The sequence below is a fragment of the Zootoca vivipara genome, chromosome 7 (genome assembly GCF_965207765.1).
Source record: "Zootoca vivipara chromosome 7, rZooViv2.hap1.1, whole genome shotgun sequence".
In the NCBI taxonomy this organism is placed as follows: Eukaryota; Metazoa; Chordata; class Lepidosauria; order Squamata; family Lacertidae; genus Zootoca; species Zootoca vivipara.
In genome coordinates this window covers 846,888-869,201 of record NC_142590.1, presented here as the reverse complement: position 1 = coordinate 869,201, position 22,314 = coordinate 846,888, and the positions used below count along the sequence as shown (strand labels likewise).

At 45.6% G+C, this 22,314-nt stretch overlaps 1 protein-coding gene and 1 non-coding gene across 2 annotated transcripts; one reads left to right on the top strand and one right to left on the bottom strand.

The window, feature by feature from the left end:
* Positions 1 to 4,395: 4,395 nt before the first annotated feature.
* On the bottom strand, positions 4,396 to 4,467 carry TRNAA-CGC (transfer RNA alanine (anticodon CGC)). The gene has a single exon. It is a non-coding gene; the product is annotated as a tRNA-Ala (tRNA).
* Positions 4,468 to 5,772: 1,305 nt separating this feature from the next.
* Positions 5,773 to 21,810, top strand: PDIA4 (protein disulfide isomerase family A member 4). Its single transcript, XM_035102417.3, has 10 exons — positions 5,773 to 5,903; positions 8,935 to 9,112; positions 10,576 to 10,781; positions 12,299 to 12,437; positions 13,540 to 13,745; positions 15,006 to 15,164; positions 16,727 to 16,878; positions 17,528 to 17,684; positions 18,797 to 19,030; positions 21,133 to 21,810. Exons 1-10 carry the CDS (start codon positions 5,804 to 5,806, stop codon positions 21,546 to 21,548), a joined length of 1,947 nt encoding a protein of 648 aa, XP_034958308.3. The 5' UTR covers positions 5,773 to 5,803; the 3' UTR covers positions 21,549 to 21,810.
* The last annotated feature ends 504 nt before the right edge of the window (positions 21,811 to 22,314 follow it).

The window sequence follows — 22,314 nt, the reverse complement described above, 5'->3', positions numbered from 1 at the left end:
ACAAGCTGGAACGTGTCCAGAAGAGGGCAACCAAAATGGTCAAAGGCCTGGAAACAATGCCTTATGAGGAACGGCTTAGGGAGCTGGGTATGTTTAGCCTGGAGAAGAGAAGGTTAAGGGGTGATATGATAGCCATGTTCAAATATATAAAAGGATGTCATATAGAGGAGGGTGAAAGATTGTTTTCTGCTGCTCCAGAGAAGCGGACACGGAGCAATGGATTCAAACTTCAAGAAAGAAGATTCCACCTAAACATTAGGAAGAACTTCCTGACAGTAAGAGCTGATCGACAGTGGAATTTGCTGCCAAGGAGTGTGGTGGAGTCTCCTTCCTTCTTTGGAGGTCTTTAAGCAGAGGCTTGACAGCCATATGTCAAGAATGCTTTGATGGTGTTTCCTGCTTGGCAGGGGGTTGGACTGGATGGCCCTTGTGGTCTCTTCCAACTCTATGATTCTATGAATACATTGCAGAGGCTGTTGTCTGGCCCCTCCTTCCCTTTCTAGTCGTTTTCCTCTGGACTCCTCCTAAGCAGTGATAAACTACAAGGAGGAGGAACCCCTCTGGGCCTGTCCGGCCCATTGCTCAGCTACACACAAGGCTTTTCATGACCTTGGTGTCAGTGGAGGAAGCTCACCACTCACTATAGCAGACAGCTGCCGTGAAACTGCAGCATTGTGTGGCTCCTCCGTTGTCTCTTTCAGCGTCTGCGCTCAAACTGAGACCCTCAGCGCCCAGCCCTATCCTTGAACGGTTTTCTTGTTCTGACCCCGTGTTCTCTCTAGCCTCCTGTTTCTACCACCTCCCAGCTTGTCCCCACCTCTGACTGGTCTCCTGTGTCCCACCACCACTGCCCTGGATCTAAGTCTTCTTCTTCTGTTTCATCCGGGGGGGGGGGGGTTCTTGGATGGGTGACGCACACCACTCTTCCTCATCCGGCCAGGCCCTGACATCGGGGTGCACAAAAGGAAGGGGAGGAGGTGGCATGGACATGGGGGTGAATGTTAAAAATGGTGTAAAGCAGGTATGTCGAACAAAAGAGAGGAACATTTTCAGAAGTGGGGTTGGAAGATGAACGTGAGCTTCGTAGTTGTAAAGTGTAATGGTTGAGTGTCAAGGTCAGAGGTCAGCAAACTTTTTCACTGTCCCTCAGACCTTGTGGGGGGCCGGACTATATTTTGAAAAAAATATATGAACGAATTCCTATGCCCCACAAATAACCCAGAGATGAATTTTAAATAAAAGGACACATTCTATTCATGTAAAAACATGCTGATTCCTGGACTGTTCACGGGCCAGATTTAGGGCCCTAGTTTGGGGACCTCTGGTCAAGGTGGTTGGAGGATGGGTGGCAGCTAACAGATTGAGGTTGAATTCTGACAAGACAGAAGTACTGTTTTGGGGGGACAGGAGGCAGGCAGGTGTGGAGGACTCCTCTGAAGGACCAGATGTGCAGCCTGGGAGTCATTTTGGACTCGCAGCTGTCCATGGAGGCACAGGTCAATTGTGTGTCCAGGGCAGCTGTCTACCATCTAGTACGCAGGCTGAGACCCTACCTGCTTGCAGACTGCCTCGCCAGAGTGGTGCATGCTCTAGTTATCTCCCGCTTGGTCTACTGCAACGTGCTGTATGTGGGGCTACCTTTGAAGGTGACCTGGAAACTACAACTAATCCAGAATGTGGCAGCTAGGCTGGTGACTGGGAGTCTTGAAAGACCTACATTGGCTCCCAGTACGTTTCCAAGCACAATTCAAAGCGTTGGTGCTGTCTTTTAAAGCCCTAAACAGCCTTGGTCCAGTATACCTAAAGGAGCGTCTCCACCCCCATTGTTCTGCCCGGACACTGAGGTCCAGCGCCGAGGGCCTTCTGGCAGTTTCCTCACTGCAAGAAGCGAAGTTACAGGGAACCAGGCAGAGGGCCTTCTCGGTAGTGGCGCTGGCCCTGTGGAACACCCTCCCACCAGATGTCAAAAGAAAAAACTACCAGACTTTTAGAAGATATCTGAAGGCAGCCCAGTTTAGGGAAGCTTTTAATATCTGAAGGATTGTTGTATTTTAATATTGTGTTGGAAGCTGCCCAGAGTGGCTGGGGAAACCCAGCCAGATGGACAGGGTATAAATAATCTATTATTATTATTACTACTATGGGGAAGCCCTAGGGGGTTAACGAGGGGGGAATAGCAAGGTGTTGGTGAGTGGAGTAAGGGGGTGCAGCCGCCCATAATGAACCTGAATCTAACGACCAATTGTTTTAAGAGCTCATTGGCTCTCACAGACAGTCCCCTCTGGAGGAAAGTACCTGTGCCAAGAATCACCTTGGTATGTTGTTGTATATCTGAGTCTTCTGACAAAGCATGGACATAATCATGGACCCATTTGACCAGTTAAGACTCCCGTACCTGTGATGCTGGATGGTCCCTGCATATTGTGGAGTTCCTGTCTGCTGGCCCCAACCACATATCCAGCAGGAGTGCTCTATCTTATCACCCTTCTTCCTAGGAGTAAGAGCTGTCCTGAGGGTTACTTTATGCCCTAGCCCTCCAGGGCAGGGCCGGCCCTAAGGCAAGGCTGGGTGGCACAATGCGCCAGGGCGCCGGGCCACCAGGGGGCACCGCGCTGCTGCACCCGCGGACAGCCGCGCTGGGAAACGGGGGGGGCGGCGGCGGCGGAGGGATCTTCACGCCACGGTGCCAGATATGCTTAAGATGGCCCTGCTCCAGGGTCATGGTGTTTGACCCTCAGCCATAGCCAGTCTGATGGCTAGGTCTTGTAGAGGTCTGCAGTTTGTCAAGCATTGCCACCAATAGGGTCTCCTACCTGTTGAAGAGGTGACCCTATGCTATCATCATCCAGGAGCTCATCCCGAGTTCTAAAACACAGGTTCATCTACCCATGTGAATGCACAAGGCAGGGACCGTTTCAGCTGCCACTGCTAATCTCATCATCCTTTTCCCTACACTACAGCCACTTTCTTTTTAATACCCACTTTAATGGAATATTCCTTTTCATTCAACCAGAGTAAAGTAGGGAGAGGCCACACAGCTTCTGCAGCACCCCCTGATGGGTCCAAGAGGTGTTTCAGGACCTTATAAGAAACAAAAGGAGAAAAGAGGATTGGGGGGGGGTCATTCCCACATCATGCCAATAAACCTAGCCTGGAGCTCTGAGCCACTGTGAGACCAAGCCAGCCTGCTCTTGACAGCAGTTGCCACCATTTGGGAAAGGAGAGGGGTGCTAATGCTGGCAGTAAACGGGAGAAGGCATTTTCCTGGATATAAAATCTGCAGAGAGGATGGGAAAGGTTGTACTGATGGTTTCCATTCTTTTGCTAAATTAGAGATCTGCCTGAAGACTTCTAATTCATTGTGCTCAACGTCCTCTATGACACTAAACCAGAAAAGACACTCTCCTGTGGACTTGTAAGGGGCCAGTCTTTAACAAAGAAACCTTTTTTTTCAAAAAGGGGTGACACCAGCATGAAGCCACAGAATCTCATCTAGAATTTGAGTAATCAAATGCTACTGTTGCAAATTACTGTGTTTATTTTGCAATCATCTAAATTTTAACAAATTTGCCCAACTGTATTCCCCCATTTCATTTCTAACTCTGTATCAGGAAGTTTTTTATATTTGATGTTTTATTATGTTTTATATATGCTGTAGGCTGCCCAGAGTGGCTGGTGAAACCCAGCCAGCTGGGTATGGTATAAATAAATATTATTATTATTGTTATTGTTACTATTATTATTTCATTTGACCTCATTGTTTACATTCCCCCCTCCACAAACATGTATACAGACACCTGCCAATTGAATATAACACTTCATGGAACTCATGAAATAGCTTCTAGTCAGTGAAACAAAATAAAAAAATTATAAAAAATTTTTTTCTTCCAGTAGCACCTTAAAGTTATTATTATTATTATTATTTTGTTTCGACTACACCAGACCAACACGGCTACCTACCTGTAACTAGAATTCTAGTCAGTGAGTTAGGTTAGTATAAAGGCAGAAAAACTTTTCCCAGAAGGAGCATCTGAGGAATAGATTCAAGCATGTGCATTGCTGGTTCAGTGGTAGAATTCTCAACTGCCACGCAGGAGGTCCGGGTTTGATTGCCAATGCAACTTTTTTTTTTTTTACATTACAAATTCATAATACTGTATACTGTAACAAGTGTTTTCTTACAATCTAGAAAATCTGCAAGAACTCTGTGTTACTTAAAATGAGGAAGAAAACTCACGTATTAGCCTGTATTTTCAGTGTTCTAAGACTAAGTAATGTATTTCAATCAGTCTTAGAAACAAATAAACCCAATAGACAAAAGTATACATGTTTTATATGTACGGGCAGACGAAGGGGATTGAAATTGGAAAATGTGCACAAGAGAATAAAAAACACTGGAGATGCCGGGGATTGAACCCGGGACCTCACACATGCGAAGCGCGCGCTCTACCACTGAGCTACATCCCCCAGCTCCCTGTGTCTGCTCAGGGAAGTATATGCATTCTCCATTTATCCTTCAGAAAAATATTAACCCTTTAACAATGGTTGTGTACCTGTCTCAGCATGAAAGGATATGCAAGAGAGCAGAGGCAAGTCACAACCACCACAATGCTACACAAAGAGGTGCAAAAGATCCTCACTGAAAGTTCCCTCAAGTGTCAAATTGCATTTTGCAAAACTCCTCCTCCTCTGACAAGCTGGCAGGCTCTGAGAGGAAGATCATCTCCTTGTGCTGAAATGAAGCTAGAGACCTTGACCTCTGCCTATCTGGTCAGAAAAACACACAAAGGAAAAAGCTACCCAAGATGCTTCGGTGGAGGGGGGACCCAGGAGATGACCCCTTCCTTGTGGGTCTCATTTACCATTGCTGTGTTCCTTTACTATTTTACCAGTTAACATATTTAAGAATACCGAGTTTACCTTTCAAACCAATGTGAAAGCCATAAATGAGCAGCAGGCCTTGGAAGCTCCCCAGTTCCTCACACCCACCTGACTAATTGTCTTTATTGGAGATAAAGGGCTCCTAACTGTGCTCTGCTTCCTTTTTGCGAGGCAAGAGGCCCGCGGAGGGGATTCGCGAGCTGGGGGAGCGGCGGCTGCGCCAACGTCGTCGCGCTTGCGGTGTTTCCCTGGTGGGCCTCGAGGGAGCCTCTGTGGAGCCCCCGGGCCGGATCCAGGAGCCGCCGAGGGAGCCTCCCTCTCCAGCAGCAATCCTCCTTCCCGGGCGATGTGGGACCTTCGTCCCTGCGAGGCCGAGAGGGAGGCTGGCCTCGAGGGGGACCCTCCGTCGTTCACGCCCCTCGACGAAGCTCTCGCAGCGGCCCAGCCGCCCGCCGATCCCTGCCTGCCTGCCTGCCTGCCTGCCTGCCTGCCTGGCTGACGTGGAGGCGCCCCAGCGGCTCCCGCCTTCCTCGCGACCCGTCCCAGCTCGAGAGCCTCCCTCGTGACGTCGCCACCCTCGAGCCAATCCCGACGCGAGAAGTGGCTCCTCGTTTCCACGCCCCGCCCTTCAGGATTTGCCGCCGCTTCCACACGAGTGGCAGGCCGCGATTGGTGGTCTTCCAGGCTTGTCCAATCCGAGAGAGGCACCTCAGGGCATGCTCGCAGGGCTTGTGCGTGTGGGCGCGTCTCTCCAAGGGGAAGGCCTCGTCCGCTGCGCGCGCACCTGCCCCGCCCCCTCTCGGCGGAGCGGCGGCTGCGCGTGAGGGCGAGCGCGCCTCGCGGCTATAAGGGAGGCGGGAGGGGGCGCTGCTGCTGCTGCCGCTGCCGCTGCTGCTGCTGCCGAGTCCGGGAAGAGAGGGAGATGAGCGCGGCGAAGCTGCTCGTGCTGGCTCTGCTGCTGGCCGTGGCCCGCCTCGCCCCGCCCGCCAGCGCCCAGGCGGAGCACGGGGGCCCAGCAGACGGTGAGCGCGGGGAAGGAAGGGAAGGGCGGGCTGAACCGGAGCTAGCGAGCGAGCGAGCGAGGAAGGAAGGAAGGAAGGGCTTCTGGGCCCCGCGGCGCCTTCAGAGCCCTCTCCCGGGCGCCTCGGGCCTCCTTCCCGCCAGGTCCCCTCTCGCCCGACGGGAGCCGGGACTAGCGGAAACAAGCAGCGACTTTCAGAATGCGAGTTCCCGGGGCTGACATTGGCTTCGAGGCTGGACGCCTTCCGTTCCTTCCAAAATGAAGAACGGCCCAAATGTCTATTTACTGGTTTGTTCCGTTCAGTGGTTGCCTCTTTCTCTGCCTTGGGCCAGAGCTGCAGCTTCCACTGCTGGGAATATCTGGGGTCTGCCGTCTAGGGAAGCTCATGCCGTGGTAAACTGGTTAGTCTTTTAAGGTGCCACAAATACTTGTCTGGGATGGTGGTTCTTCCTGCAGCAACTAATCTGGATGCTCCTCAGGAAGATACAGAAAAGAGTGCTGAACCCCTTTGTCTGATCTGGAAAGATGATTCTGGCCTCCTTATGAATGTAAATCTAGGCTTAAGGAGCACTAAAAGGCAGTAAATGCCAGATCTGTTTCTGACTTGAGTGACCTTCAGGGAGGGAGGTCTGTAACACAGTTGCAAATGGTCCCAGGTTCACTCCATGGCATCTCCTGGTAGGACTGGGAAGACGCCTTCCAGAAACCCTGAAAAGCTGCAGCTGCTATTCAGTACTGAAGACAAAGCAAAAACTATGGTCTGACATTGTGAGGCAGCTTCCTGTGTGCACAACTTTGTCTGTTTTTTTTTACTTGCGTCCTCTTCCGCAGAAAATGGAATCAGGGTTGTGTTGTGTCCTGCTCCAAGGCACTGTGTTTTCACAGGAGATGTTCATACTGGATTGTGTCACAGTTGTTTGCATTGTTATACAAATGAGTTCTCTGGAGACACTATGTTTGCAATTTTAACCATACTGATTTAAACACATGTAATTAAATCTGCCTAAACCCTATTATCAGTTCAGCTTGCATGTGTATATTGGGATAAAAACTCTTCATTTATATACTGGGCATGAAACAATCATTTCTCCCTCACACAATTTGCTGTTATCCCAGCATTCTTTTTCATTTCATCTTGTTGGAAGAAACTTATGAGTTATTCCAAGGTCAGTGTTTTAGGGACCTTTAGAATTAAGTGTTCTAATTTTGGAAAAGGTACTTAACAGTTTTTAATGACTGATGTTTTAATGTAGTTTTAATCTTTTGTGGAAAGCCGCCCAGAGTGGCTGGGGAAACCCAGCTAGATGGGCGGGGTATAAATAATAAATTATTATTATTATCCAAGTACCTTTCAACATGGGTCGTGTTTTAAGAATCTTCTATAAATGATTGTAGGTCAGGGCTGTGAAAGCTAGAAAATAAATGTCCTTCATAGCTTATCTGCTTCTTTTCTCTCAGTTTATTAGTCACTGAAACCTTTCCATTCTAACACAAGCTGGATAGCAAGCTTGAATTTAGGTATGTTGATGTTGGAGAAGCTGTACAGGTGGCAAGATAATAGTAGTGAATCTTATGCCTATTTTTCTGTGACCAAATATTATAGCAGCATGTTTCTTGTTCAGAGAATGACTTATCTTTTCCACATTGATGTTTGTTGTTTGGTTCCCAACACACCACACTAACAGCATACTGTACTCCACAGTAAGGCCTGTTCATTAACAATTGTTACTTTTGTTTTTTTCTAAAGCTAGCCTGCCAAGCCAAATGAAACCCACTATTCTTTGGGAGGTTGGTGGGATTAGGGAGGGCCTGTAATAGAAGCACAATAAATGGAAGAGAGAGGGGACTCTCCTGAATCTGGGTAAAAGACACTGGGTCACGAAGGCCCAAGAACCAATAGGCAGGGCAGCTGAATTGTCTATTCTGGTTGGTTTATTTATTTTGCTCCCGCTCTACCCCGCCAAACACCTAATTCGTGTGGCAGCAAAAAAGGTGCTTCATTTGCTGCCATGCTGCTGGGGGTAGTGCTTCAAAAAAAGGACATGCATTGATAGAATTAATGTGACAAACCAAGTGCAATGTGCTATGCATCAGGCTGCCTTTTGAACAGCTTGGGAACTGTGACTGATGCAGAATTCAGTGGCCAGGATTGCTTAATTGATTGCTGGCTGGAGCAAGATGGTCGGAGTATAAATCTTGGCATGACTGCATTGGCTACAAACTAGGTTTGGGGCTCAGTTCAAGGTGGTGCTTTGGACTTATAAAGCCTTACGCAGCTCAAGGATGCAGGTGGTGCTGTGGTATAAACCACTAAGCCTCTTGGGCTTGCAAATCAGAAGGTTGGTGGTTCAAATCTGCACAATGGAGTGAGCTCCTGTTGCTCTGTCCCAGCTCCTGCCTACCTAACAGTTCAGAAGCATGCCAGTGCAAGTACTGTAGATAAATAGGTACCGCTGTGGCAGGAAGGTAAACGGCATTTGTGTGCGGTCTGGTTTCCGTCACGGTGTTCCATTGCACCAGAAGCGGTTTAGTCCTACTGACCCAGAAAGTTGTCTGTGGACAATCGCCAGCTCCCTCGGCCTGAAAGCAGATGAGTGCCGCACCCCATAGTCGCCTTTGACTGGGCTTGGCCATCCAGGGGTCCTTTAGCTTTTTTACCTACACAGCTCAGCACCCCAATATCTCGAGGGCTGCCTCTTCCCATGTGAACCAACCCCAACCCTGTTTATATATATATTTGAAGGCCTTCTCAGTGGTGGCTCCCCATTTGCCCAGGGAGGGGCAACTGACACCACCTCTGTTTTTAGACACCAGATTCTGGGTCATGAATTTAGAGGGTACTTGGGTACGTTTGTGGCCTCTTGCTGTACTCGTCTTTTTGGGGGTGGTTTAGATCTGTCATTTAATATATTTTTATGTATGAGCATTTTAGGTTCTTGCTTTATTATTGTTCTTATAGCTGATTTTAATGTTACGGGGTTTTTTACATTATGAAAAATGACAACAATATATTTTTCCCTCCCCTTAATTAGACTTTATTGCCCCAGGGGAAACCAGTGTTGATGATGATGACGAGGACATTGATGATTATGATGAAGATGATAGTTCAGAAATAAAAGAGGAAAATGGTGTTGTCGTATTGAATGATGCAAACTTTGATACTTTTGTTGAAGGCAAGGACACTGTGCTTTTGGAGTTCTATGCCCCATGGTAAGTCTGATTGTCCCAGTGTTTCCATCCTCCTCCTTGAAGTTAATTTATATTTCATGTCTGCTATGCTGCACTTGCAGTAGGATGTTTCTTCTTCCCGCTGTGAGTTCCCATAAAACAAGACAAAAGCTACTTGGTGCTCTTTGTGTTTATTTTAAATCGGTGCGCTATATATTAAATGCCCTTTTCTGTACTTAACCACAATTGTTGATGGGAGATGGGAAGGAATTAAAATGTTCAGAAGAAAAAAACATGGTTGGTGCTGTTGAAATGTGCATGCTGGAGTGGGAGTGCATAATCTCATGGTGCACTTACATCCAATTGCAAAAAGTGTCTGTGTGATGTTTGCGATGATAATGATAATGATAACAATAATAATTTATATGCCGCCCATCTGACTGGGTTCCGCCAGCCACTCTGGGCAGCTCCCAACAAATTAAAACAATAACACATCAAGCATTAAAAACTTCATTGAACATGGCTGCCCTCAGATGTCTTCCAAAAGTCATATGATTGTTTATTTCCTTGACATCTGATGGGAGGGTGTTCCACAGTGGAGTCTCAACTACCGAGAATGCCCTCTGCCTGGTTTCCTGTAACCTCACTTCTTCCAGTGAGGGAACCAGCAGAAGACCCTTGGAGGAGGACCTCACTGTCTGGGCTGGATGATGGGGGTGGAGACACTCCTTCAGGTATATTGAGCCGAGGCCATTTGGGGCTTTAAAGGACAGCACCAGCAGTGAATTGTACGCGGAAACATCCTGGGAGCCAATGTAGATCCTTTAAGACCACTGTGCTATCATCCTGGCAGCTGCTCCCTTCCACTGAGCCCTCACATGAGCATCTCACAAGCAAGGAGCTTTCACATCTGTTGCCGGAAGTGGCACAGTCTTGGGAATTCTGCACCCAATTCTGACTTTTCTGAATGTGTGGGTCAATTCTAAATCTTCTGTGCTCAGGCTTGACTTACTTGGTACTGCTTTTTTAAAAAGTACTGGAGAGTTCCCATGATTACGCTGTGCTGATTCCTGCAGCCCCACAGGGATGGCATACAGCTCTGCTCTTGCACAGTGTAGTTCATAGTCATTTTGAAGAACACCTAAAATCTGCCAGTCAAACTCCTTTCTTAACATGACTGTGCGGCTCCATACATGGCTGTAGAGAGGAATGGAGCAGTGTGAGCAGACCAGAAGCACTTGGGTGGACACTGCTTCAGTAATGCCTGCAGCCAGCAAAGCCCCAGTGTTTGAGTGACCCTGGAATTTATTTCCTGGTGGGCTTTGCCCTTCTGGGCAGTGACTTTGTTTCTTTCCAGAATATGACCCAACCTGTTCAAGCTATACAGACATGTGACGTACCCGACTGCTGTGTTGTAAAACCAGCCCTATAGTTTCTCAAAAGTTGTGCTGTAGAAATTGAGTGCGGAAGTTAAACTCTTGCAGAATTAATTCATTTTTCTTCAGGTGTGGGCATTGCAAGCAGTTTGCACCAGAATATGAAAAAATAGCCCAAGTATTGAAAGAAAATGACCCTCCCATCCCAGTTGCCAAAATAGATGCTACAGCAGCCTCCACGGTGTCCGGGCGTTTTGACGTCAGTGGCTACCCAACCATCAAAATTCTGAAGAAGGGGCAGCCTGTGGATTATGAGGGATCCAGAACAGAAGCAGGTGAGCAGCAGCAGCACACTTCTGATCCTGCAGGCTTTTCTTTGGTTCTTCTGTTTAATACACCCTTTTGTTCACTCAAAATCTGAGTGGTGTCTTCTAAAATACAGGAAGGTGGGTGAGGATCCTTTTTTCCCCTGGGGGCCACATGGCCATGGTAGCAGAAGGGCCGGGGCAAAAGAGCAGAACAGGGCCTGTATGTACCTTTTGCCTTTGTGCAGTAAATTGGCTTCTGGACCCACACCTGGACACCCCTCTGTCCTCCATCCAGGCAAGGCAGAGGCATTTTCAGAGGTCAGGGACACCGTCCAAGTTGTGAAGTAGAGCCAGGGAGGTCTGAGGGTCCTATCTGTGGTTCTAAGGGCATGTTGCAAGCTTGCATTGATAGAGGATGTACAATTGACTTCCCATGATACTCGTGTACAATTGATATCCATGTTTCTGGATATCATGCAAAGAAATTGTGTCATTCCCTCCACAGGGAGTTGTGCTAGCTGTCCCCACACCAGGGGCCTCTTCATTTCCACTTGGGGCAGGAGCTCCGGAAAAGGGATACATAGGATGCTTATCACAGCACTGTAATATGAAAATAATCCTAATGCAGAGTATTTTGCATTAAAAGCTTTTAAAATGGCTTAAACACATTGCAGTATCACCAGAAAAATAAGCTGTGTTGACTGAAGGATTTTCTAGGAACCATGCCTCCTGCCCCCAGCTCCAAGCTAGGTGAGCTAGCAGCAAATCTGTAGGTGATTTTTGTAATCAGCAATACTGTGGTAGCAATTTCCTTTTTCTGTGCAATTGTAGAACTGCAACATAGAATTTCAGAGCAAAGTCAGTTAAGAAGGGCTTGTTTTTGTGCATTTTAACTCCTGTGGGATGTGAAGTAGAAACATAGAGCTGGAAGGGACCACGGGGGTAATCTAATCCAACCCCCTGCAATGCAGGAATCTTTTGCCAAATGTGGGGCTCAAAGCCACAACCCTGAGATTAAGGGTCTTGAGCTTTTTGGATAGCTCAGCCAGAAAAGCCTAAGACCCAACCTGCCAGTTCTCCATCATTCCAAATGGGTGCCTGGAAGACTGATAGTGCTGCGTACAAACAGATAAGGTTTCTGTGTGATTAACATTTAGTATATTGGATTTTTTTTAAAAAAAATTCTGTGTGCTGACATGCTGTAATATGACATAGAATTCAAGTTGAGCATATGTAAGAGGAATAGGCAGGGAATAGAATTAGTTGGCAGGCAGTATTCTGCCAAGGTTCTTTCCGCATAAAGGGATAGTTGTCATTCGAGAACATTATAAAAAAATTCCTTCCAGTAGCACCTTGGAGACCAACTAAGTTTGTCATTGGAATGAGCTTTTGTGTGCATGCACACTTCTTCAGATACACTTCTTCGAGAACATTGTCAAGGCAAAGGTGACCTGGTTCCTTCTGCACATGCAAGGCCTTTGCAGTAGACAAGCTGCCCCTTCCACCTGTCATTGCTCATTTTTCTCTTCATATTCTTTTTGTAGAAATTGTGGCTAAAGTGAAAGAAGTTTCGCAGCCTGATTGGGTCCCACCACCTGAAGTCACATTAGTGTTGACCAGCGAAAACTTTGATTTAGTCGTGAACGAGGCTGACATAATCCTGGTTGAATTCTATGCTCCATGGTAAAGGAAAAGAGAGATTTTTGCCTTTTATCTTTCATAGTGTTTATCTATTCCTTCATTTGATATAGGAACCGCAAGCAGAGTTTGTATGCCCTGCCCCAGGTACAAAAGTATAGGGCATGTTCAGTTTGGCTTTATGGAGTCAATATTCCTGCTGCATTTAGAGCTTTGGAAAAATTTGGAGCTAGTGGGAGGGGACTGGCTGTATCTCTGTAATCTCCAGTGCACATTTTTATCTGGTATGTGCAAAAACATTACATCATGGTTTATCTTTTCAAGCGTTTGAATTGTTTAAAAATCTGGGTAACAGAAATGATAGCTATATAGTGTATTCAGTTTTTGATGTAGGTTGCTTCTAGGCAATACTTGGAGTAGACCTGGAGTCTTATTAGTTTTGCGGCATTGCATTCAAATGAAATGAAAACTTGTAATGTCTTGAGATGAGGATTGGCAAATATCATTTTCTATTTCTGCCTTCCTGTTTGCTGCATTTGAATACAGTGGTACCTCGATTTACGACCTTAACCCATTCCAGAAGTCTGTTCTTAAAACGAATTCGTTCTTAAACTGAGGCGCGTTTTCCCTAATGAGGCCTCCCGCCACTGGGGCCCTTGCACCGTTTGGATTCTGTTCTTAGACCAAGGTAAAGTTTACAAACCGGGACACTGTTTCTAGTTTTGTGGAGTTCATAAACCGAATCGTTCTTAAACAGGACCGTTCTTAAACCAAGGTACCACTGTATTGACCAAGTATTCAGTCTGTTGAACCTCTATGCAAATGTGTAATTTTCATTGCATATGTAAGTTATTAAGCAGCCACTGGATAACCAAGGTCCTTTGTGTGTATGCCTGTTATCTGCAATTTGCATAGGAGCTTGGGGATCCAGCTCAAAACATTGACAATATTTTCAAGCCAGCTGCATCTCTGGGGCACTTGCCTACAAAATGGATACAGATGTAAGAATTGGCACTTCAGAAAAGACAGGAATTTTAAGCACTACGGGGAGGGGAACAGAACTATCTATTCAAGCAGTGAAAATAGATTTCTCTCCATCTTTGAGAGCTTTTGGCTACCAAGTTACCCATTCTTGTTCCCTATTGAGGTGTGGACACTGCAAGCGGCTGGCTCCAGAGTATGAGAAAGCAGCTAAGGAGTTGAGCAAGCGAACACCTCCAATTCCCCTTGCTAAAGTTGATGCTACTGCTGAAACCAATCTTGCTAAGAGATTTGACATTTCTGGATATCCATTACTCAAGATCTTCCGCAAAGGCAAACCTTTTGACTACAATGGTCCAAGAGAAAAATATGGTATGGGTAAAGCACCTTCTTTTTCTTCACAGTAAATATGTGAGTTTGGTCCTGTTTGTTTCATAGACACTGAGCTAAGAATTACATTCTATATGTATGTAAGATGATGTTGAAACTGCCCTGGACTTCGGCATTGGAGCTGCATTTATTGTGGTGCAGCATTACTTGTTTCTGTTAATGCTGTTTGTACAATTGGTCTGTGATTGGTATTTGCCTGCACCTTATTTTGAAATGTTATAGAAAGTTTTTGTTAATATAAGGGTTTATGCATGCAGAGAAAAAGGACAAAATGGTTAATTTCAGTGTTTTGTTTAATTTGGGTGTGTGTTGTCTTGCACCTGCAGCTAGTCAAGCAAGTGGGAATGACTCAGCACAACATATAGTATAAATACTGTTGTGTTTAAGGCAAGTTTGCTCTTGGCCCCTGCCCTTGGCTGGGTAATATGGATCTATAACTGTACAGTATGTAACTGAAAATGCATTATGCTGTCAGTAAAGCAACTGACTCTTCCTAGAACTTGGTGTTTCTCTGTTGCTTTGACACACTCCGTGGGACGTGCCCCAACACTTTTCATGGCTAAGGCATACGTAAGCTTATCAATGGAGGGAGAAAGTGGAATCTTGTTTCTTCTGTGGGTTTAAGCTTCCAGCCTGAGAGCTCATTCCACACCAACTGAGGAGCTCTTGAAGATGTGACACAGAACCTCACTGTATTCTGAAGATTGCTAGGATTTTTGAGCGTCACTATTTTCTCACTGACATTAGCAAAGCACCAGGGAACCATAATCAGACAAGCAGTAACTGTAGCACAAGGCCTATCATTTTGAACCAGGATAAACTCCGTACTGCATGATGACAGCACTTTTAAAGTTCTTTTGAATCTTGGCACTGCTTGTTGTGTTTGGTCATAAATAAACTTTATTTATTTTTAATATGTATTACTGCTTTCAGTTTGAAAACTTGCAACATGGTTCATCTGATTTATTTGCTACTGTACTTTAACACTAATAAGGCAATAGTTAGCAGCAACATAATAGAATAATAATAAAACTATCAACAGGTGGTTTTTTAATTTAAAAAAAAGCCCTGAGGAAAATAAGACTTTGGAACATGTTGTTAATTTGCAGTTTTGTGGCCACCTCCTAGTGCCTCTTTCAGAGAAGAGAGCACTTGCAAAACATAACCAGTTTTCACTTTAAGAAATAAAATGCTTTTTGTCAAGCAATAACACAAGTTTGTGTTTTTCTTTTTGTTCACCAGGCATTGTTGATTACATGATAGAACAGGCTGGCCCTCCATCCAAACAGATACAGGCTGTCAAACAGGTTCAAGAATTTGTGAAAGAGGGAGACGATGTCATTATTATTGGGGTTTTCAAAGGAGACCAGGACCCAGCCTACCAACTGTATCAAGATGCTGGTAAGCCCTTTATCTCTTGTCCATAGTATGTCAACATTTGCTCAATTCCTACACTTGGAAAGTGCTTTGCAGACTAGGAGACAAACTTGCATCTTAGAAATATTAGTCTATTTTCTTGCAGCTTCAGTGGCTTGTCAGTTCTCAAAATGTTGCCCACATCCATTTTCTGGCTTTTCCCTTTTGATGTTTTCTGGGGTCACTGCCTCAAGAATGGAGGCAAAAACAATATATTGGAATTCATAGAGAACATGAAATATAGGTATAAAACACATGAGCCCATGAAAATGAAATTTATGCAAGTGGAAGCAGCATCTGTGTCTCTTGATGTAATCAAGCATGTGCAGAGCGACAGAAAAGAGCTAAAGCAGGAAAGAATGGTTTTATTATCTGGGACTTGAACTTGAAGACTTCGGTCCTGTTCTAGTCATCCCAGCTCAGAAAGGGCATTCTCCAACAGAGTACTGGAGAGAACTACTAAATTGTTTAGGTGGTTAGCACTCTTTCCCTATGAAGAGAGACAAATGCTATTCAGACTCTTTGAGGGGGGGATGACTACGGGGAATACATGAAAGGTTCTTAAAATTATGAATAATATGGAGAAATTTGCAAGTGTAACTTTCTTGGTCATCCACTGAAATAGATTTGTAGTAGCTTCAGGACAGAAAATATTAGGTTCTACTCTACACATTGGTTTGGTTCAGATGTAATGTTACAAGAACAAACCTAGCAAGATTCCTTCCTTCATGCAAGACAGAAGGAGATTTGAAAACTCCCACATCCAGTTTTGAATTAGTTGCAGTTCACCTTCCCTTGGAAGAGCAAGGGAGCCCATGAGCCTCATATTTTCCCCAACTAGGTCTCATGATGGGAAATACTGTTGTCCAAACCATGCCAATGAGTAATTAATTTACAGAATGCAAAAGCACAAGAATGGGGGTGAGGCCACTAGCGAACAGGCCTTTTTTAAAAAAAGGATTAGACACGTTCATGGAAGAGGTCTGACAACAGTCTTCATAGCTACATGGAAGCACCTGATCAAGAGAGAGAGTGCCTCTTAATTCTCATTGCTGGGGACAAACTAGAGATGAGCATTGCCTTCGTGCCCTTTTGTGAGCTTCCAGATCCATGTGGAGGTTGGTAGTGGTTCATTATTGCATTTGTGTGTACTGTTTGAAGCTTTGTCACATAAATAGTTCCACAATTAAAGGAGAGTAATGCTATGCAAAATATTCAATCGTTCTGCATTTATTTGAGTTTTCAAGCTCAATATAAAATGCATAAAACAAATACAAAAGGGAAAAAACAACAGCAACCGGATGTGTATCCACTCAGTCTCTGTAAGAAACCATATCATTACATATATTAAGCAACAGAACTTAAGACCAGAGTTATCTGGGCAATAAATCCTTCCAAGAGGAGATCTGGGAACTCAGCAGTACCCTAGACCCAGCTGGTCTGTTTCAAACCCTCACTCCAGGTGTCAATACTTTTGTATTTCTGACCCAGCAATTTCCTTTCTTCTCTTTGGTATTCCTCCAAACCTTTTATGTATATTTTTTCAGCTAATAACCTAAGAGAAGAATTCAAGTTCCATCATACCTTCAGCAATGAAATTTCAAGCTTTTTGAAAGTGAACCCAGGAAAACTGGTAGTGATGCAACCTGAAAAATTTCACTCAAAATATGAGCCTAAAATGCATGTTTTAGACATTAAAGTGAGTACTTCTGTCAAGTACAAACAAGTTGGTTTTCTTTCATTTATTTGTCTCCTATTTCTTGGTGCTAGAGCTGTGACTACTGAAATGAGCATATGAGAATTCTGAGTGTGCCCAGTTGAAGCAAACCCTGGCAAGTTCCAAAGTGATAGATGTGCAAAATCTGAACAGTCACTTGCAGGAGAGACTAAGCTAAGAGAAAATGGTAACGGGTTCTTAGGGAGGCTTCAGAAATGAAAAATCTTGGTGGAGAGTAGAGCACAAAAATCTAGGCTTTTTGGGGGGGGGGGTGTATTGTTGTGGCAGGGGTGGAGAGAAAGAAATCTAGCCAGCCAACATGTAATGGAATAAGCTGTTTCGCTTAGCAGACACTTGGAAGTAAGCTGCACATCGCCAGAGCCTGTCACCCAACCTGTCTTGTAATCATGGTAGCCAGGCTTTCTGTAAGATAGCAGGAAATCCTGAATTCTGTAGCTAATCCTATTTCCTGAGTCTGAAAACTGAAATATTTTCATCAGACCTCCTAAACTGTTGTTTCTCCTGCGTGGTGGTGGTGGTTTTTTTTAAAGAAAAGGTTAGGGTCAGTGCCTTCTGTGATGGTAAACTCCTCCAACGGTCACATCCCACTGATTTTTGTTTCTGTAAACAGGATTCCACTGATGCCACTGAAATGAAAGACTATGTGGTGAAGCATGCCTTGCCTCTTGTGGGTCATCGCAAATCTGCCAATGATGCTAAGAGATACACCAAAAGGCCTCTGGTAGTTGTTTATTATACAGTGGACTTCAGCTTTGATTATCGTGTTGGTAAGTATTACTTTTAGTTAGTGTTGTACCCAATCTCATACTTGGAATGGCCCCAATGAAGTCATACAATCATAGAATTGTAGAGTTGGAAGGGACCCCAAGGGTCATCCAGTCCAACTGCCTGCAATCCAGGAATCTCGGCTAAAGCATCCATGCGAGAGAACCATCTAACGTCTGCTTAAAAGCCTCTAAGGAAGGAGAGTCCGCAGCCTCCCAAAGGAGATCATTCCACTGTAACAGCTCTTACTGTCAAAGTTAACTGGAAGAGAGCTCAGTCAGTAGAGCATAAGATTCTTAATTTTAGGGTTGTGGGTTCGAGCTCCATGTTGGGCAAAGGATCCCTGCATTGCAAGGGGGTTGGACTAGATGACCCTCGTGGTCCATTCCAATGCTACAATTCTGTTTGGTTTGAGTCCTACCCTCCAGAATAGGAGAAAACAAGCTTGCTCCATCTTCCATGTGACACCCCTTGAAATATTTAAAAATGGCTATCATATTTCCTCTCAGTCTCTTCTCCAGGCTAAACATACTCAACTCTCTTAACTGTTCCTCATATGGCTTCATTTCCAGACCCTGGATTATCTTGGTTGCCCTTCTCTGCACACCTTCCAGCTTGTCAATATCCTTCTTAAATTGTGGCATCCAAAATTGGACAGAGTATTCCAGTTGTGGTCTGACCATGGCAGAATAGAGTGGTAATATTACTTCCCTTAATCTGGACACTCGACTTCTGTGGATGCAGCCTAGAAGAGCATTAGCTTTTTTGCTGCTGCTACATCACATGGTTGACTTATGTTGAGCTTGTAGACCACCAAGACCCCAAGGTCCTTTTCACATGTGCAACTGGCAAGCCAGGTATCCCCCAAGTGCAGTAGCTTACTTTTGTCCCTACTGAACTTCATTTTGTTAATTTGGGCCCAGTTTTCTGATCAAACAGTTCAGACAAGCAACCAGCCTTAATCCAAGAGACAAGCTCACCCTCTTTCAGTCTCCTTCACCAATCTCTCGCAAAGGCCCCTATTTCCAAGTCCTGGTCATGAGCTCCAAGAATCTGCAACCAGCTAAGAATAAACCAGATGTCTCTAACTTCATTGTGTGTTTGTTGTCTTCAGCTACTCAGTACTGGCGAAACAAAGTCTTGGAAGTGGCTAAGGACTTCCCAGAATATACTTTTGCAATTGCGGATGAAGAAGACTTTTCTTCTGAGATAAAGGACCTGGGACTTGTGGACAGTGGAGAGGATGTCAATGCTGCTATCTTTGATGAAGGTGGTAAAAAGTATGCCATGGAACCAGAAGAGTTTGATTCTGATGTGCTGAGGGAATTTGTTGTCTCCTTCAAAAAAGGTAAACTGTAGTTGGATTGTGGACAATCCATGCTTCCCTGTTTAGGGAAGTTTTTAAAGTTTTATTTTGTTTAATAGTCTGTTGGGAGCCACCCAGAGTGGCTGGGGAAACCCAGCCAGATGGGCAGGCTATTATTTATTTATTTATTTATTTATTTATTTATTTATTTATTATGCTTCCTTAAATTTGTGTGTAGGTTTGCCAGCCCCCTGTGTAATTCATGAGCTTAGTTCTCTCTCACTCTTTTACAGAAGCTGGATAAACATGGATGTAGCACCATTTAAAGAGAATACTGAGCCTTTCCCCCTTCAAATGCCAGCAAAAATAGTTTGAAATATCTAGTCCTACCCTGTGCATACTTGATATTACTATTTTATCATAGGGAAATTGTCTTGAGATGAACCACCCAAAATGTCACAAATAGTGAGCCAGCTTTTCCGCTCTTCACCAGGTTATTAATATTATTTATTAAATTGGTTAGTGGCTTTAGCTTGCTCAGGGCAACACAAGGGAACTGACAAGGGAATAAAACCCTCACATAGATATAGTAAAACCAGGGGAAGACAGGCAGCAACAGCCCCGGAGCCTTGCTGGGCTGTTGCCGCCTGCCTGCCTGCCTTCCCTGAGCCAAGAGAGCAAGCGCCGCTGCCGACAGCAGTCCCCAAGCTGAAGCACAGCGGCCGCTTGGCTCGGGGAAGGGCGCTTCCTCGGGGAAGGCAGGCAGGCAAGCAGCAACATCCCCGGAGCTTCCCCGGGCTGTTGCCGCCTGCCTGCCTGCCTTCCCCAAGCAAGCGGCCGCTGCGCTTCAGCTCGGGGAAGGGCGCTTGCTTGGGGAAGGCAGGCAGGTAGGCGGCAACAGCCCCGGAGCTGTTGCCGCCTGCCTGCCTGCCTTCCCTGAGCCAGGCAGGTGGCGAAAAGCCCCTTCAATGCCGAAGCACGACGGTGCGAAAGCGAAAAGCTCCTTGCTGTCGGTGGAGAAAGCTGCCCTTTCTCTTCCTTCGTTCCTCTCCCCCTGCTGCTGAGCGTGCACAGATCCCGGGCAGCTTTCTCTCTGTTCGTCCCCCCCCCCCCCGCCCAACAGAGCTGGCATCTGATGGGGGTTCAGAAGCCCCGTCAAATGCCGGCTCTGTCGGGTACGGCGGGGGGGGGGAAGTGGAGGAACGATCCACGGATCGTTCCTCCACTTCCCCCCCCCCCCCGCCGTCTGGCTCACAGCTGGCATCGGACGGGGCTTCAGAGAAGTGCTGCGCCTCTCAGAATCCCCGTCGGATGCCAGCTCTGTGCGAGGCGGCGGCGGGGGGGGAGAAGCGGAGGAACGGATCTGTTCCTCCGCTTCTTCCCGCGCTAGTTCCCCTTTGTGTTCCGCTGGTCTCTGCCGGTTGCCCCTCACTGCTCACGGCAGCCGGCAGAGACCAGCGGAACACAAAGGGGAACCAGCTGCAGCGCGGAAAGAAGGCAAAGGAAGATCAGCTGAGAGGCGCTGACAGCTCATCTTCCTTTGCCTTCTTTCCTCGCTACAGCTGGTTCCCCTTTCGCTAGAGGAATTCCCTGTAGGTTTTGTGATCGGAGGTTTTTATGGCCACGCTTTGCGAGACGAAGCAGCAGCCATAGAAAACCTTGTCGTCTTGCGAGGCAACCTCCGATCGCAAAACCCATTCATCTAGCGAAAAATTCGTCTAGCAGGGCATTCGTCTAGCGAGGTACCACTGTAGGTAAAAACCCATTACTTTAAATTGGGCCCTGAAACTGATTTGCAGTGAGGCCCATCTTGCCTCAGTGAGCAACCTGGCTGCTGAATTCTGTATCTTAAATAGCAAAATAGGAAATATTTTAGTTTTGTTCTTCCCTATGGATCAATATGCAACAAGTCCCACTATGGACCAAAATTGCTGTGAAAGGCAATTTTTGTCAAACTGTATTTTGTGATTAGACTTTTCACAAGTGATCATTCAAGGAGCTATTTACAGAAAAACTGGAGCTGTGGATCAGGGGGGTGGGGTTTGGCAGTAACTCATCTCTGTTAGTAGTGTTGCTGCCAACTTCTGTGAACTAACTGCAAGGGACATGGTCTTTTATGACAGTTTTCCTGTTTCCTTTCCTAGGTAAACTGAAACCCATTTTGAAGTCCCAACCAATACCAAAAAATAACAAGGGTCCTGTGAAGATTGTAGTTGGCAAAACGTTTGAATCTATAGTGATGGATCCAAAGACTGATGTTCTCATAGAGTTCTATGCTCCCTGGTGTGGACACTGCAAGAAGCTTGAGCCCATTTATACGGAGCTGGGTAAAAAATACAAAACTCAGAAAAACCTGGTCATTGCCAAAATGGATGCTACTGCCAATGATGTCACCAGTGAAAATTACAAAGTGGAAGGATTCCCTACCATCTATTTTGCTCCTAGCAATAAGAAAAAGGATCCTATTAAATTTGAAGGTGGAGAAAGAGATCTGGAAAGCTTGAGCAAATTTGTAGAAGAATATGCCACCAAACTAAGTAGGACAAAAGAAGAACTTTAGGCGGAACAACAATCATTGATGAACTTACTGAAATAGTGTTTGGGGGAAACAACACCTGGAGCAAAGAGGATTTGGAGGGATGGCAAAACAATGCTGTATGAGATTTTTGTATTACAAAAGAAATCTGAACACTGAACTTTTTGATGTAAATGGTTTTTAAATACATTATTTTTTGTCACTTATTTGAGCTTCCTCCCCCCCCCCCCACGAAAGCAAAGCTATAATACTTTTTCCAGATCCTTGTAATAAAATCACTTCTAGAGCTGTTGTCCCTTCAAGATTGCCTCTTTCTCCTTCCCCCTCAACAAGAGAAGCACACACACACACCAGCCCCGGGACTCAGTGCTGCTGCTCTGGCTGCCCCAGAGCACCAACTGGTGCTGAAGTTGGGAGCTTGAATCTCACCACCGGCTGCTGCGTAATCCTGGTCCTGTGGTTGCTCTTGCCTTTCCCCGCAAGACATCCTGCTTTTCCCGTGTGCTCAAATTATGCAATGCCCAAAATAATAAAAGGAAACCTCCAAAAGAACAAAACGTTCCAAAGCTTGGCAGAGCGAGTGCAAAGCAGGTGGGGAGGGAGGCTGCCCTGAGCATCACCAGGATTTATGTTGCGGGGACAGGACATCCACCTGTCGTCACCCTCTGTCTGACTCAGTCTAGCAGATTTGGAATGAAATGCCTCAACAGTTGTTTTAAATTGCTTTTGACCTCAGCGAGCATTTCAATTCCAAATATTCTGATTATTTCTACCTTTAAGTATTTTTATT

Coding starts and splice junctions, on each gene's coding strand:
- PDIA4 (XM_035102417.3), top strand. CDS start 5,804: ATGAGCGCGGCGAAGCTGCTCGTGCTGGCTCTGCTGCTGGCCGTGGCC. Junction 13,746..15,005: donor TGGTCCAAGAGAAAAATATG/GTATGGGTAAAG, acceptor TTTGTTCACCAG/GCATTGTTGATTACATGATA. Junction 15,165..16,726: donor CCAACTGTATCAAGATGCTG/GTAAGCCCTTTA, acceptor ATATTTTTTCAG/CTAATAACCTAAGAGAAGAA.